This window comes from Diplodia corticola (genome assembly GCF_001883845.1).
Source record: "Diplodia corticola strain CBS 112549 chromosome Unknown scaffold7, whole genome shotgun sequence".
Lineage (NCBI taxonomy): Eukaryota > Fungi > Ascomycota > Dothideomycetes > Botryosphaeriales > Botryosphaeriaceae > Diplodia > Diplodia corticola.
In genome coordinates this window covers 200,945-217,290 of record NW_017971486.1, presented here as the reverse complement: position 1 = coordinate 217,290, position 16,346 = coordinate 200,945, and the positions used below count along the sequence as shown (strand labels likewise).

The window sequence follows — 16,346 nt, the reverse complement described above, 5'->3', positions numbered from 1 at the left end:
GGCAAAAGAACGTGCAGCAAGCCGTCCTCTGCTCAAGCACCGTTCGGGGCGCGTCGAGAAGTAATTTCCCAGACTTTCGAATGCGACGTCCGACGTTGGTATGAACCGGGCGTTGGCATATTGTGCAGAAAGAGCCGGTCCCGTCGTGCTCGCGCGCATACATCAAGCGCGTCAAAGTAATTTCCCAGACTTTGGATTGCGACGTCCAAGGTTGATGGCATGATAATGCAATAAAAGCCGTGCGGTGAGGCTCCAATGGCACCATGGCATCACTGCGCCTCCCGGATCGAGCCCGGGCGTACCATGCAACGGCTTCCGACGTCTGAAGTTGGTGGAGAGGGTTGGAGGGAGAGGAGATTAATGCGAGCCGACCGGTCTGTGAGGCAGGAACCGAAGGGACCGAAAGAAACGAAATGGGGGAGAAGAAGGCCGTTGCTCGACCGGCCGTCTCTAGGGCCCGGGTTGGAAAGATAGAGGAACGGAAACACGAGAAAATATCAGTTTTCCCATGGAAACGGAGGAGACCAAAAGGGGAAAAGAAAAGGGGAGGAAGTCGTCGGCTGCCTCTCGCGTTTAGTTTGGTACCGGGACGTTTCAGCCTCTTTTCGTGCCAAAACGTTTGGCTACCTTGGCGCCCGCCACCCGGTCCCAAACTTGCAGGTTTGGGTGGAAACAACTCCAGGAGCCGAGTGTTTGGGCCGTGTTTCATGTTTCATCATCAACTTTCTTTTTTTCCTGCTCAACAAGATGCTCAAGTGAGGAGAGTCTGCGACATAGGGCTCTGTGGCCTGGAGAAGCTCGCGCGCAAACGGGCCATTCAGTCTGGCCATTGGGTTAAGAGTGCAAACCGGAACATCAAAATAGATCAGTAAAGAAAACTTTTAACAGTTGAGAATGATTGGCATTTCCCACATGTACACCTCCGACCAACGAGGTCGGGAGTGCAACGAGTGCTACCAAATGGTGACAGGATGGACAACTGTTTCCATCGAATTAGCGTGTGAAATATGGGACGCCTTTCTAATGTAGTAAATCAAGGCCGCTATAACAAAGAATCTCAAAGCGAAACGCCAGGCCATGCTTCGTGAAATCATGCGATCATCGTGTACAAGTCGAATCCAAAGGTCGGCGTGCGCCTTAGATCATCATGTCGTCAAGAAAATACCCTCAGATGCTTAGAACTTCTCCATCATGTTCTTCCGGACCGTCCACATGCGGGCTCTCTTCCCGTAGATGTACATGGGGATGGTGAAAACGAGGAAGGCGAGCTGAATGCCGCCAACGGCGAGGAAAACATCTTTGGCGCCGTCGGCTTCAAGCCAACGGGTGAAAAATAGGGAGAATATGAAGCCATGAAACACGTCTAGATGAAACTGTGAGTATTTGGGTCAAAGTGGATTGATCCTTCGGAATACTTACTCTTCGAAAAGTTAAGTGTAACCAGGGCTTCACCTGCATACTGACGATACGAATCGACGCAGAATGTGATGGACGTTGTGCTGCCGAGAGAGCAACCGAAACTGATGATACCGAAGAATACAGTTGGCACTTTTACAACGTCAGCGCAGCTTCGACATCGGATTGTGAGGGTCAAGCTTACCGATCCAAGCGTCCTTCTCTTCAGCACTCCAGCCGAAGCCCATCAGACCAATCACTGTGCAAATCGTCATTGGAATTGCCATGACCAGGCGGAACTCGGGCTCGTAAACGCCGTCGTTGCGTCTTGACATCCATCGAACTATGACATCGCTGACCTTGCCAGCAACGGCTGTACCCAGCACGCCGCCGATGAACGGGCTGATGTAGATCAATCCAGTCTGCAAAGCGGTGAAGTTGTAGGAATCGCTGTTACGGTAGATGTGAGCGACCGACTCGGACAAGACGATCAGCCAGCCAATGGAAAGAGAATAGACGACGGTGCTCCAGAGCACAGCTGGGTATGCAAAGAGGATAAAGGGACGAGCCATGACGCGGAACCAGTTGTCGCGGGACAAGCGGCCTGAATAAGGAGCAAGAGTTTGGAGATACGTCTTCTTCGGACCCTCACGGTAACGATCGGTATAGTGGCACACGGGCGGGTGGGGTGTCGATGTTCCCGATGCAGCCTCGAGATCAGGACCCAAATGCGCAAGCGAAGGCTTCTCAGAGAGGGGCGGTGACATGTGGGGACTGTGCGGGGCAGACAGCGCAGGAGACTTCAGAGCGGAGCGAACGGGAAGGGCAGAATGCTGTTGGTTCGCATCGCTCTTGTCTTGCGCCTCAGCATCAGGACCGAAGTAGTCCTCGCCGTGGGTTTCCACCTTCGACTCAGACTCTTCCTGGGCTTCGGCGGACGGTGCAGGAATCACCTGAATCTCAGGAGCGTCTTGTCCAGCATCTTCAGATTTGGGTGCCGGGTTCTCGGCATTCTCCTCGGGCTTATCATCGGCGAATCCGACATGAGCATGAGGATTGTGTCGCTTTCTCGGGCCCATGGAGCCTGGAGTCTCCGGGAGGGTGAGTTTCATGTCCGTCGACTGATTGAGCTTCTCGTTGACGTCATTCAAGTCTGGGTGAGATGGATGAGATGGTCCCGGAGACTTTGCATGGCTGTGGAAGAAGTCGCCAAGATGCTTGGATGAGCGACCGGCTGGCGATGTGGCTCGGGACTTGCGGTGCCTGCGACGAGGGCGAGGTGTTCTGTCCCAGAAGGTTTCGGGCACGAAGAAGAACAACAAAACGCCGCTGAAACCAACGATTATTGCGACGATCCTGAAGAAGAGTTAACGAACAGCATTAGAAAAGGTTGGCTCAGACATTACCAGAAAACCCATCTCCAGCCGAGTGATTGGATGATGGCGGCGCTGACTAAGGGCACCAAGTTCTTGCCACCCAAAAGCAGTAGGGTGTAAACACCCAGACGATAAGCACGCTCATGCAGGAAAAAGATCTCAGCAATGGTCGCAGAGGGAAGGCACTCGACCGGAGAGACAGCAACGCCCTGAACGATGCGAGCTATCAAGAGCGAGACATAGTTGGGTGACAAGGCACACCAGACTGAACTCAGGATGAACAAAATGACACCGAAGAGGTAGACAGGGCGTTTGCCGTACAGAATGGCAGTGGGGGAGGCGATAACACTACCAAGGCCCAGGCCCAACATGTAAAGACCGGTTGTGAGGGCGACGCTAGCGGTCGAGACGTCGTATGTCTCGGCAACGTTGTTGAAGCCAGCAGCCAAGATTGGCGTCATACCGCCGCCCAGCATACAAAAGAATCCCAGGGACAGCAGCGCAGCGTCGCGGCGGACAGGACGCCAGTTGAGAGGATCGTTGTGTGACTCATCTGGCTGGGGATCGAGGATGATCTGGCCATCTGGGGTTCGCTTTTTCTCGGTGCGAGTGGAAGCGGCACTTCTAATGGAGGGAGGGGGATAGATGGAAGGCAGAGAGGAGGACGAGGTTCTGGCGGGAGCGTTTCGGAGGCCCAAGGGTTCGTTGCGCTGATTGACTTTGGACAGGAGAAGAACAGAGCCTAGGCAAATAAAGTCAGGACGGGGGTGAAGGTCAGGATGGTGCGGGTGGACTGACCTGGGACCTCGTCTGTTTCTCTATCGTTCAAGATACCCAAGCTCCATCTCGGCACGTTCTGCTTCTCGTCGTCGTTTTCCGAGGACTCGGCGCGAGCGGAGGGGTCCTGGCGCTCGCGGCGCGCAGGGAGCCAGCGGACCATAGCGGGTGGAGGGCAGGCGGAGAAGCTGCGGCGGACAGGTGGTTGCTCGAGGCGGGTGGTTTATAAAGGAAACGAGGGCAGGGTAGCGCAATCCAACAAGGTGTGCGGTGGGGCTCGGCGCAGGGACCAGATAGCTCTCCCAGCGGAGCACCAGGCCAGCAGCGATCCTGGATCCTGGGTGGTCGAAGGCGGGTGTCGGCGACGCAGCGAGGAGGCTGTCTCTTGAGGCTCGGGCGCGGACATTGCATCGAGGGCGGCGCGGGTTTCTTGTACGAGGGCGAGGGGCGGTGATTGTTGCGCGAGGTCAGGAAGACCCCGGTCTTCCCCGGGTTTGGTCGTGGAGAAGTCGAAACAGTGTGACGTCGTGAGGCGGCGAAGGATGCAGAGCTGATGGCGCCGGGGTCGCGCCGGGGGTCTCTCCCTCCCTCCAGGACCCTCTCGCCCGCAACGAACGTGTCCAGACGCGCCTGCAGCAGCTGCCTCGCCCGCTGCCTCGCCCGCTGCCTCGCCCGCTGCGTGCGCGCCGGCAGCTGGCACCTCCAGGACGCGCGCGCCAGCCAGTCGGAAGCCATGGCGGGCATCACGAGAAGCTGTCGAGATGGGTGTTGCTTTTTGGTCAGTCGCGACAGCCGCCGCCACACCGCTTGCAGCAGGCAGCTGGCGATCGCAGACCCTGGTGGGCGCGTGAACAGTCGCCTGCCCGGCGTCTGACTGCACCGCGCGCACCGGTTGCGCGACCAGTTGCCCCACCGATAAGCCTTTCGCCGCGCGCGCGCGGCGCACTGGCGGGCCCCATCGTCTTGTCGCCTCATCGCACGCAGACCGCCTCATGGCTCGCTCGCAGATCGACCCGATGGCTTGTCGGCTGACCCAACCACCCATCCTCATCTGTCGCTTCCTTGTCGTTTCCGCATTTGACGTGCGCTTGGCGCCCAAGTGCGGTGAGTGCGGCGTGAGTTGGTGTGCATCGATGCGCAGCCGCGTGGTCGAGTTCCACTGCTCGATGTGCGTGCTGCCTGCCAGGGCTGACGATGTTCTGCAGCCGCCCCAGAGCTGGGCGCGCCTCTACCTGCGGCACCTACCGACCGCCAAGCGCCCGTCTCTCGGCTGCCCAGGACTGCGTACGCGCGCAAGCAACAGCAGCAGATGAAGTCAAGCACCCGTGTTCGGTGCTAAGGCGCAGGCTAACGCAGGGGAGTCTTGACCGAATTGCCTTCGTGCGATGTGGGCCGCGACGATCGAGTTTCCGCATTTGTGGCCCTATTGTGGAAAACTGCTACGGTGGATCCCAAACCAAGAATTCGTCTGTCGCCACGGCCAATCATTAATATCCACTCAAGCACGCGACCAATGGCTCCAAAGCTCGCCTCTGGTTGCACCATGAGCGGTGATGCCTCGGCTAACCCAAACCAGATCAACCGAGTCTCTATATCTCACCCGCGACCGCAATCCTCAATGGTGCGGTGAGCGGCGAACGAAATTGACAATCCTATCTGGAAGCATAATTGTACAGTTTTAATTCTCACATCTCCACCCGGATATCTGCTTCGGCTACTACTTATGGGAACCTACAGGTACACTGTGCTTGCTTCGACTGCCCCCACAATAGATCGCCGTAGGTCAATCTCTTTCGCCACCCACTGTACACCCCCACACACTTCAAGTCCCAGGTGCCAGCAAACTCCCAACTGTCTTTGCGACCGGACAGGGCGTTTCCATGTCGGAGAACAAGCTTACGCAGGTGGCAAATTCCTCAAGGCAACAGGGGTGCTGGCTCCATTGTCGATGCTGTCCGAGTTCCACTCCAAAAGGTAGGTCTGGTTGAGGCTGTCCAACGGGGTGGCGTAGAACAAGGACTCCATGCCCTTGGTGCCGCTTTGGAACAAGGTCCTCCCGTAGAACATGAAGCCGCTGTTGGTGTATCCGCTAGCCGACGACACGATTTTCGCCGCCTCATAGGCCCCGGAGTAGTTGTCGATGTACAGGCTCTTGCTGCCAGTCCATGTTGTGTCGGTGGGCGTCACGACCACGACGCCGGAGCTGATGCTGACTGGGGAAATGCTCAGTCGTCTGGCATCGCTATTGCATTTGGTACTGACCAGTGACATTGGTAGCAACCGAGGCATTTGATGGGGCACTGCCGAGGTACGCAAGTCCTGTGCGCTCTTGTCAATTGAAAACTGCTGTGGACCGTTGCGAAGGCCGGCGACAAACCGTCTGCGTAGATGAAGGGGAGGCCCCCGATGTTCACACCATAACCGTACAGGCTGTCGGCTTCGGTGTCGGCCCGCGAGACATGGACTGAGGCCGTCACAAGCGAGGCAAGACTGCCGCAAGCAACACTGAGCTTCATAGTATAAGTTGAGAGGTGCAATTGGGAAGCGGCGGAAAGAGACGGAGAGAACGGCAAGCCGGCAACCATGCAGCGCTCCGCACCCACAGATATAGAGCACAAAGTGAGCAGGACAGGGGAGGGAAAATGGCAGCATCGCTTATCACAGATCCGAAGATCCTCCACATTGCGTGGCCATGGGCCTAAAAATGGAAGCTAATCTGCCTAGGCCGGGTCCGAGCCGCAAGCTACAAACGCCTCGCAAACTGCATCCTCATCAGAGCGCCCAAGCGAAACAGCCGACCAGGCACCACTGACGCGGCCTTTGAGACTTTCCGCAGACCAACCGACTAGACACTGTTGACGATGCGCAAATACGAGGCTGCTACCGAGCTCCACGGCCCAGTCCGTCTCTCGCTACCATTTGGTGTTTGTGCCGAGTGTATGTTATTCTCTCCGGAACATCAAGCTACCAGCGGAGCTTGACTCTCCGATAGATGATTGTACGTACATACCATTTGGTAGGGCTGAACGGAGCTCTGGAGCCGCCACCTCCACGTATTGAGCGCGCCAAACTCGACACCTGCCAGCCGACATGGCGTTTGCCCCCCGCAGAAACAAAAGCCGCGCGTCTCGTCGTGACTTTCCAATTGCGTAAACGAAAGGAACAGTTGCCGTGTTCGGTAAGCGCCACTGCACGGTGAAGGGACGGAATCAGCCGAGATGCTGCGTTGAAGCTGCCGTCTCCTTCCATGCGATTTGAGTTCTTCTGGATATGCTAACGATGGGTCCATTACCATTCTCCTGAGCGTGGCTCGAACTATGGTGACGCTGGCGACGCTGGTGACGCTTAGCTCTCGCTCAAGCCCACGTCAGCTGTGGAACTGGCAGCCCCTGGCGCACTGTGTTGGACGAGGGCGGACTTTAAATGCTGTGAGGTTGTTCGAACGAATTTTGAGATTCATCCAGGCATCTTGTTCAGTCGCTCTCTTACGAGACTTGGTCTCCAGACATTCATTCTTTTAATTTCTACTTTTTCTTAATCGTCGTTCTTTATTCTCGCCATGGGGTGGCTTCAGAATCTTGTTGTGTATGCTCTTCAGGCCTCTGGAGGTACGCAACAAGGATCACAAGGACAACAGGGCCAGCAAAGCCAGCAAAACCAGCAAAACCAGCAAAACCAGCAGAACCAACAAAGCCAGCAGAACCAGCAAAGCCAACAAGGACAGCAGGGACAAGGCAGTCAGCTTGGGAGCAATGTCCAAGCAGGACACGGCGCTCCTGGCAGCCAGGCCGGAAACGTGCAGCAGAACGTGGCCGTCGCCCCATCTCCTTCTATCACTGTTGCTGGTAGCATCATTACAGCATCTGGGGGGACATATGTCTACGATCACAAGACACTGTCTCCGGGCGGCTCTGCCATTACCATCGCGGGAACAACGTACAGCTTGTTTTCGGATCCCCATGCTTCGACAACCTACCTCGTAGTAAAGTCCAGTGGTCACTCAGCTACGACTCAGACGGTGCAGCAGCCAAAGACAACTAGCTCGAGCTCGACACGTACTTTGACTACCACTGGCACATCCTCCAGCCTTTCTTCCTCTTCCAGCACCACATTGGCTACATCTACAAGAACAACCTCATCCGTCAGGACGTCGAGCGCTAGTTCGAGCCTTCGACTGAGCTCCTCATCGTCTGCCCAGACATCTGTCAGCGCATCCACGAGCTTGCCCACAACTTCGTCGCTCTCTTCCAGCAAGGCTTCTTCAAGCTCGATTGCGTCCGAGTCGGCCTCATCGAGCGTCGTGTCAACCTCTTCTTCTTCGAGTTCAGTCGTGTCGAGCTCAGCCTCGTCGAATTCGGCATCATCTCTTTCTTCATCATCCACTCTTGCTGCGTCTTCAACGACTTCGACTTCTACCGGCACTCCTTGTGCAGGCAACACGGCATCATCAAGGACAGCATGGTGCGACTACAGCATCGACACTGATTACTACAACGTCGTACCCGATACAGGCGTCAGGCGGGAGTACTGGTTCGACCTCCAAGAGGTTACGGTGGCGCCGGATGGCATTGAGAGAATTGCTTTGACTGTCAACGGAACGGTTCCTGGACCGACAATCGAGGCCGACTGGGGCGACACTGTCGTTGTGCACGTCACAAACAACTTTGCATCGAGTCTCAACGGCACCAGCATCCACTTCCACGGCATCCGCCAGAACTACACCAACCAGCATGATGGCGTCGTGAGTATCACGCAGTGCCCGACGGCACCGGGTGAGAGCTATACCTACACCTGGCGGGCAACGCAATATGGAACAACTTGGTAAGCCTCTCGTCAAGCGATTGAAGTTAGCAGAAGACTAAAGGCAATCAGGTACCACTCTCATTTTGCTCTCCAAGCATGGGAGGGAGTCTTTGGTGGTAAGTTTGCTTGAACTGACGGTGCCACTTTACGTGCGGCTCTGATGCATGGTGTTGCAGGCATCAAAATCAACGGACCCGCAACTGCCAATTATGACGTCGATTTGGGCCATCTCTTCCTGAACGACTGGAGCCACGAGACTTCAAGCGCTCTCGAGATCGTATCAGAAACGCAGGGACCGCCGACGTTGGAGAATGCGCTGATCAACGGAACCAACGTGTACAACGATTCCGGAGTGGTGACCGGTTCCCGGTTTGAGACAAGATGGGAAGCCGGTACATCTTACCGACTGAGGTTGGTCAGTGGTGCCATCGATAGCCAGTTCAAGTTCTCTGTCGACAACCACACCATGTTGGTGATCGCGAACGACCTGGTACCCATTGTTCCGTATAACACGACCGTGCTGAACGTTGGGATGGGTAAGATGCGCTGAGAAACGACAATGCAAAGCCCGCGTCGCTGACACTTGAACACAGGTCAACGCTACGATGTGATCATCACGGCTGATCAGGAATCCATCGCGACAGATTTCTGGATGCGGGCGATTCCGCAGACGGCTTGCTCCAACAACGACAGCCCCGACAACATCAAGGGGATCGTCCGCTACTCGACCAGCACATCGTCCGACGACCCCGAAACCACGGGATACGACTACACCAACGAGTGCGTGGACGAAGCCATGAGCGACCTCGTGCCGTGGGTGTCGAAGAACGCCGAGTCCGGGACATCGCTGCTCGAGGCGGTGGCGCTGGGGCGCAACTCGGACAACTACAACCGATGGTACATGAACAGCACGTCGATGGTGGTGGAGTGGAACAACCCGTCGCTGCTGCAGGTGTACGAAAACGACACGACCTTCACCGACACCAGCGGGATGGTGCGGCTGGACACGGCCAACGAGTGGGTCGTCTTCGTCATCGACACGACGATGCCGGTCCCGCACCCCATCCACCTCCACGGGCACGACGTGAGTCCTTTTTTTTCTCTTCTCTTTTTTCCAAAGCTGACATGTCGCAGTTCAACGTGCTCGCCCAGGGAACCGGGACGTACGACTCGTCGGTGACGCTGAACCTGGACAACCCGCCGCGACGGGACGTGGCGCTGCTGCCTTCGGCGGGCTACCTCGTGATCGCGTTCGAGACGGACAACCCCGGGGCGTGGCTGATGCACTGCCACATTGGCTGGCACACGTCCGAGGGCTTCGCGATCCAGATCCTGGAGCGGTGGGATGAGATTGAGCCGTTGATCGACTACGACGTGCTGGAGGAGAATTGCAATGCGTGGGACTCGTACGTGGCGGCCTATTCGGTTGAGCAGGACGATTCTGGGGTGTGAGGGGATGGATGGGTTTGGTGTTTCTCGATGTTTGGAATTTAATTTAGTCCTTTTTTAATTTGATGGCATCCGGTCTTTGATTCCCAGCGAGCAGGGGCGGCGGCGAGGGGCTTTTGAATGACCACGTCGGGCCGGGCCGCATCGTGCCCCGCATGCCGCATGCCGCATGCCGCATACAGCGTCTCGGCCGAGCATCCAGAAGGGTTCGTGGTTCGTGGTTGATGTGCGGCGGGCCGAGATGATGGCGGTGGTTTGTGCACGTCGTCGTCCGGGCGCTGACGACGACAAAGGCCCCACCGCGCGTCACCACGTCGGCACAGCCTTTTAAATGGGCCGCTCCCCAGCCACCTGTTTTCCATCGCGTGGCTCCGTCAGGGCCGGTCAAGGTTTGGTTCCCTTCGGGCTGGCTGCGACTGGCTGCGACTGGCTGCCAACACGCGGTCGACTGCCCCTTTGCGTTAAGCCGTGTCGTTGCCTCGCATGACCCTACGCCAGCAGCGCACTCACGCACTGTACCTGCGCCCGCCAGACGCCTTGGAACCTTCGCCCAGCCCCTCCATATTTTGCCGTGATAATGAGAGCCGCGACCCTGGGAACTGAGGCTCTTCCAACCATCCACGCCGCTACTGCACTGTGCATGCCCTGAATCCTGGTCTCTTTTTTTCTTAGCCGTGATCTCTGTGTACACCTTTAGCATGCGTTGCATTTGGCCTTCAGTTGCTGCATTGGCAGCCTTCGCACCAGCATCCGTCCTGGCCCAAACCTACACCGACTGCAACCCGCTCGAGAGCAGTACGTCGTCGTCGATCCACACCCTTTTCACGCAACCTCTCCGCTGACCATCCCCCCCAGCATCATGTCCCTCTGACGACGCCCTCTCGTCGGGCTCACACACGGCCGACTTCACCCAGGGCGAAAACGACCAATGGACGGTGACGGCTGGCAGCGTCGACTACGGCAGCAACGGGGCCGAGTTCACCATCAAGCAGTCGGGCGACGCGCCCACCATCGCCACCAACTTCTACTTCCTGTTCGGGCGGGTCGAGGTGCTGCTGCGCGCCGCGCCGGGCACGGGCATCGTCAGCAGCGTCGTCATGGAGTCGGACGACCTCGACGAGATCGACTGGGAGTGGCTGGGCGGCGCGGCGGGCCAGGTCGAGTCCAACTACTTCGGCAAGGGCAACACCACCAGCTACGACCGCGCCGTCTACCACGCCGTCGAGCCCGACACCCAGGCCAACCTGCACAACTACACCGTCCTGTGGACCGCCGCCTACACCACCTGGTACATCGACGGCGTCGCCGTGCGCACCCTCAACTACGCCGACGCCGTCGGCGGGTCCAACTACCCCCAGACCCCCATGCGCCTCCGCCTCGGCACCTGGGCCGGCGGCGACAGCAACAACGACGCCGGCACCATCGGCTGGGCCGGCGGCACCACCGATTACTCCGACGGCCCCTTCACCTGCTACGTCGAGAAGGTGTCCATCGTCAACTTCTCGCCCGCCACCAGCTACAGCTACGCCGACACCACCGGCAGCTGGCGGAGCATCACCGTCGACGGCGGGACTGTCAACTCGAACGAGGATGGCCAAGTCGATGACTCCGCCACTGCCACCGGGTCGTCGGCGGCGGAGACCACCGCGACTGCGACGAGCGGCTCTTCCAACATGTGGTGGACGGCGAGCGCTGCGGCCGTGGCCAAGGCTGCGTCGGGCGCGAGTGTGCATGGCAGAGCGGAGGTGTGGAAGAGCGTGGTTGTGGCGTTGGGCTTGGTTTTTGGCTTCACCGTGATATGACGACGGTGATGATGGTGGAGTGTGGTCCTTTTTTTCTCTCTGTTTTAACATGGGTGGCGTGGCGCTTTGATGTTTAGATATGATAATGATCTTACGATGTAATATAATGAGAGGGGGATTGAGTCCTGCTCGCCTACTCCAGGTCTGGAAGTTCACCATTTTTCAAAAGAGCCCTCGTGCACTTGCAGCATATGTAGGATCAAATCCGGTTCAATCCCCTTCCACTCCAAGGGAAGGGATTGGGGGAAAGCGCCCAAACGAAGCTCACCAACTTGTTGGACAATATAAGACCATTAGCCAGCACTGGAAAAACAGTGCGGCGTCGTAGTCTGATGGTTGTGAATCCGGATCTCGCTATATAGTCCAACACAAGGACTCAGGGCGAAGAGTAACCCATATAGGGCGGGAAAACAGCCCACACAGATAAGGATTTACAGTTCGAACCACGAGCGGCGCCAACTTTCCGACACAACTACTTGGCTGATGTGCCGCGCCCACTGGAACGACGTTCTGGTCGCAGTCCACGCCGCGATCCAAGAGCTCCTCAGCCGTCGGGGAGATAAGAGGGCATCGGCAAGGACCAACTTTGGGCGTTATTCAACACCACGGCCCGTAGGATCGACATTGACTTCTCGGCGGTGGAGGCGGGTAGAATCATCAAGGAAGCCCAGAAGGTCCAGGAGCAGTCCAAGGTGCAGTGCTTTACATGCGAGCAACAGACGCTGGAAGTCGGGGCGGACCGTCCACGGTGAACAAAGCCCGGATGTGGTTCTCTGCGCCAGGCTTCAACATCTCATCGACAAAGGCCATCTTGCCGGGGTTGGTTCCGGTCTTGATGTTGCTTTCATAGCTCCTCCACCTGTGAGCCATTCCCTTGGACTTGTTGCAGGACGAGCCGACGTACGCCATGGGCGGTTGGTCCGGCAGTTCCACGACACCGACATAGTTGCCGAACTTCTTGAGTCGGTCCTGCGAGGGGCGTGGCAGGCGTAAAATATCGGGCACTTGGATGTCCGGCATGCCAATTGCGGCAACAACCTCGTCTTCGACCGCGTCCAGTAACTGTCCGACGGCCAGGTGTCGTACGTCCGCTGTCTTTATAAATTGCCAGAAGATCCTGGTGGTGCCCATCCTCTCGGGCGGCACTCCAAAGGGATCGACCGACTTGGTCAAGTCCTGTAACTTGGTGGCAACCACCGTCATGGCGCTCTCGTAGAACTCCCGCCGACGACCCAACTCCTTGCCACTAATCTGCAATTTCCTGGGAGCATACTTACCGAAATCGATTTAAGTCGCACTGAGAGGCCCCTCATGTCACGGTCCTAAAGGAAAAGAATTGATTGCTTAACAAGAGGTTGGACGGTCCTTCGAAGAGAAGACCGTACGAGAAGACCTTGGATCTTCATCGTTGGATGATGTCGTATCTGTTGTTCTACCAATCTCTTGCTGTTCACCAGCGGTCTGTTGTTGACCCGTAGGAGGCGCATTGACTTCGGGGCTTGGTGAAGAAGCCGGCGACGTAAGCGGCCGGTCGACGTTGATGCGACGAGCTTCCAGACGCAACCGAAAGGAATCATAACGGCGTAGATTTTTGGTGAGGCCGACGTAGTACTGGAAAATGGCGGTTTGGCTTATGGAAACACATTCGCCGGTCTCTGGGTCCACACAAGTAAAGTGGACCTGCGAGAGTGAACATTCGAGGATGGTGCTGGCTCTTTTGCGAAGTATATGGTCCGATAAGTGGCTAATGTATCTGACTGGTGCGTCTTGCTTGGAGCCATTAGAAAGTGCACATAGGTCCGCAGCTACGAATAAGATGGGCTGGGCTGTCGCAGTATCCGGGAACGTAACCTCGATAATGAAGGACTCGAGGTTAAAGAGCGGTGGCGGAGGAATTTGCGCGATCTGATGCGCCGTGCGTCACTCTGTGAGCTTGACGGGAGAACTGAAGGCTTTGACGCGCTGCTCTGGGTGAGGGAGCTGGAACCCCGACATCAGAATCCACATTGCGAACAGAACAAGAACAAGAAATAGAATAAATACAACAAGAAGCTCACACTCGCACTTTCCAATCTGTTAGTATGGTTGCCACTCGCAGTTCGAATAAGTCCTCCGGAGCCAGTGCGTCTGGCCGCAATTACAACGAAGCAGGAAGCCGCAAGCGCGAGCGGGACGACCATGACGACTTCGTTCTGGTTTCGCCGACCGACGACGACGACGACGACGACGACGACGAACCGCCGGTTAATAAGAGTCGCTGCCAGTCCAGCAAGCAGCCCCAGCCTGCCGCCAACAAGAACTACACCGGTAAGGGGCATCAAAGGAACTGGACGTCATGATATTATGGTGTTGAGCACCGTTTTCGGCTGATGACGACGTCCGTCATCAAAGAACAAGCATGTGCTTCATCATTATAATCTTTTGATGATCGAATGAGTGTTGATTGATGGCATAAGGATCAGGAGGGTCTGCCCCGCCGGCATGTCCTTATATACCCCGAAATGTGACTAAGCTTTGTTTGCTCATCAACTTCCCATGTATTCTTCCCGACCGAGTAGTTGTAATTTTCTTCGTGCTTCGATCGCCTTCTTCGGGATGGCAGGCTCCTTCTATGAGTTTGTATCCGGAACCTACGAAAGGTCTGGCTCACTAGAGAAGATCATGTCTTCTCCCGCCTCACCCCCCTCACCCCCCTCACCGCCCTCGCCCTCGCCCTCACCATCACCACCGTCAGCGGCCTCGGCAGCGGCCTCGGCCTTAGCAGTAGCAAGCTCGGCAGCGGCGGCGGCGGCAGTAGTAGCAGCAGCGGCGGCGGCGGCGGCAGCATCCAGGCGGGTGTTAGCGCGGCCTTTCCGCTTCTGCGACTATATATCTGTTAATATGTTTCCTCTTAAGAAGAAGACAGTGTTGGGTGTAGATAAGAGTATCCACTTACCTTGGTCACCCCGGAGGGCTTGGAGGAGGGAGGGGGAGTGGGATTTTCCCCCTTGGGTCAGGCTTTGGCCAGATGGCCCAGTTCGCCGCAATTGTGGCATTTGCGGCCTCTACCACCACCGCCACGACCACCACGGCGGCCCCGACGGCCACGGCCGCCAGTGTACTAGTACAACTGTTAGCTATATAGTTCACGTGAAACCTGTAAGGACCAAGGAACAGAGGTGACTTACATAGATCGTGAAATTAATGGCGTCAGTCTTCATCTTCTATACACTGTTAGCACCTGTAAAGACCGAGGAACACAGATGGCTTACAATATTGATTGTGACGTTGTTGGCGTGGATTTTCATTTTGGAAGAGCTGGAGAGAAAAGAAGAAGAGAAGAAACGCGGGGGTCGAGCGTCTTTTATCTCGCCTCGTTCCTTCCGTTTTGCTTGGTAAGTCGACTTGGTCACGCGCGGACCAGACTATGGATGTGGCAGCTACGAGGCAGTGAGACGGGGCGCGCTTGCCCTCTACGCCATTTTGTAACGTTAGGTGACCGGGACGTCTCACCTCAAGTTCACCTAGATGTGGCAGCCACGAGGCAGCGAGACTGGGCGTGGTTGCCCTCCACGCCATTGTGTAACGTCAGATGACGACGTCTCGCCGCAAGTCCACCAAGCAACCCCAGCCCGCCGCCAACAAGAAGCGCCGCTCGATTAAGCTCACGACTTTCTATATCACTGCACATGACGAAGCGGAAAAGGGAAATCGAGAGCGGGCGGTTCTGGATGATTTGATTGATGAAGAGATAGGCCATCCGGCTATGCGGCCTGGCTATGAATGCATCGAGGACGAGAATGAAGGTGAGGAAGAAGTCGTTGCTTATAAGTGTCACGATCCGCCCCATGAGTCATCCCAGTGACCGGTCAAGAAAGAAGAGCAAAGTGCGGGTGAATGCACACTTGTTGAGCAAGCTTATGTGGGATATGGAGTGACTATGTGTCGTGCGAGAGGGTTAGGCGCTGGGAGATATTTCGTCCCAGATGTCCGGGGCTCAAAACAACAAAGGTGATCGATTCATCGCCCAAAGGCGTTAGTGGCTTTGAGGTGGAACAGATGTAGATTTTTGTTTGGAAGCTTGGGACGTTGGGAAAGGGAGTGGGTCCCAACTATACTTCACCGACCAAAAAAAACTGTTCTAGCTCTCGCCAACTCTTCTTGCAACGTGAAAGAAAGGGCAAAAAAGAAAGTATTGGGGCTCAGCCGGGGATCTGATATCTGTTAGTTATTGCTCGGATAGGAATCGAACTCAAGAAGCTCACCGAACCCGGGACCTCGCGCATGTCAAGCTTGTGAGACCTCTAATGAGGACTGGGCACTTCCCGAAGCACGAATCATTCCACTAGACCACTGAGCCGTTGAGAGCGGAGTCCAGAAGTTATCTGGAGTGGCTTACACGTGATTGATGGAAGCGGCGCTGGATTGTTTGCAATATATTGCCCAAGCCACGCGTGTGCGGGAAGACCCACTTTAAGCGAGATCCCGTATGCACCCTTCTCGCCGAGATCCGCGCTGTACAACCTATTCACTACGACTACTCGTTGCTCTGTTGCGGAGCGTTGATGGGATGCTACGAAACCGCCCCTTTTCGCCGGCTTCCCAAAGCGCAACCCTACTATACGACTGCTTGTGGCTGATACGCTTGCTGATAACACCTCACATCAGTTTACAATCCGCAAATATCCGGACGCATGTGCTCAGTCAAAGCAACGATATAGACGTCCTGAGGGCTCCCCATGTCTGATGGTGACGTTATGGCAAC

At 56.4% G+C, this 16,346-nt stretch overlaps 6 protein-coding genes across 6 annotated transcripts; 2 read left to right on the top strand and 4 right to left on the bottom strand.

Moving 5' to 3' along the window:
• Positions 1-1,175: 1,175 nt before the first annotated feature.
• Positions 1,176-3,711, bottom strand: BKCO1_700069 (mfs transporter; the record flags this gene model as incomplete). The annotated part of the gene is made up of 5 exons (XM_020278728.1): positions 1,176-1,363; positions 1,420-1,548; positions 1,601-2,751; positions 2,802-3,513; positions 3,570-3,711. 5 exons carry the CDS (start codon positions 3,709-3,711, stop codon positions 1,176-1,178), a joined length of 2,322 nt encoding a protein of 773 aa, XP_020133523.1.
• A 1,733-nt stretch (positions 3,712-5,444) lies between these two features.
• On the bottom strand, positions 5,445-6,064 carry BKCO1_700068 (cytochrome p450 protein; the record flags this gene model as incomplete). The annotated part of the gene is made up of 3 exons (XM_020278727.1): positions 5,445-5,761; positions 5,811-5,867; positions 5,926-6,064. 3 exons carry the CDS (start codon positions 6,062-6,064, stop codon positions 5,445-5,447), a joined length of 513 nt encoding a protein of 170 aa, XP_020133474.1.
• A 1,043-nt stretch (positions 6,065-7,107) lies between these two features.
• Positions 7,108-9,803, top strand: BKCO1_700067 (multicopper oxidase; the record flags this gene model as incomplete). The annotated part of the gene is made up of 5 exons (XM_020278726.1): positions 7,108-8,369; positions 8,421-8,467; positions 8,528-8,887; positions 8,945-9,435; positions 9,486-9,803. 5 exons carry the CDS (start codon positions 7,108-7,110, stop codon positions 9,801-9,803), a joined length of 2,478 nt encoding a protein of 825 aa, XP_020133477.1.
• A 695-nt stretch (positions 9,804-10,498) lies between these two features.
• On the top strand, positions 10,499-11,602 carry BKCO1_700066 (murein transglycosylase; the record flags this gene model as incomplete). Its single annotated transcript, XM_020278725.1, has 2 exons — positions 10,499-10,595; positions 10,656-11,602. 2 exons carry the CDS (start codon positions 10,499-10,501, stop codon positions 11,600-11,602), a joined length of 1,044 nt encoding a protein of 347 aa, XP_020133524.1.
• Positions 11,603-12,304: 702 nt separating this feature from the next.
• Positions 12,305-12,805, bottom strand: BKCO1_700065 (uncharacterized protein; the record flags this gene model as incomplete). Its single annotated transcript, XM_020278724.1, has 1 exon — positions 12,305-12,805. One exon carries the CDS (start codon positions 12,803-12,805, stop codon positions 12,305-12,307), a length of 501 nt encoding a protein of 166 aa, XP_020133475.1.
• A 1,427-nt stretch (positions 12,806-14,232) lies between these two features.
• On the bottom strand, positions 14,233-14,889 carry BKCO1_700064 (uncharacterized protein; the record flags this gene model as incomplete). The annotated part of the gene is made up of 3 exons (XM_020278723.1): positions 14,233-14,466; positions 14,770-14,805; positions 14,854-14,889. 3 exons carry the CDS (start codon positions 14,887-14,889, stop codon positions 14,233-14,235), a joined length of 306 nt encoding a protein of 101 aa, XP_020133476.1.
• Between the last annotated feature and the right edge of the window lie 1,457 nt (positions 14,890-16,346).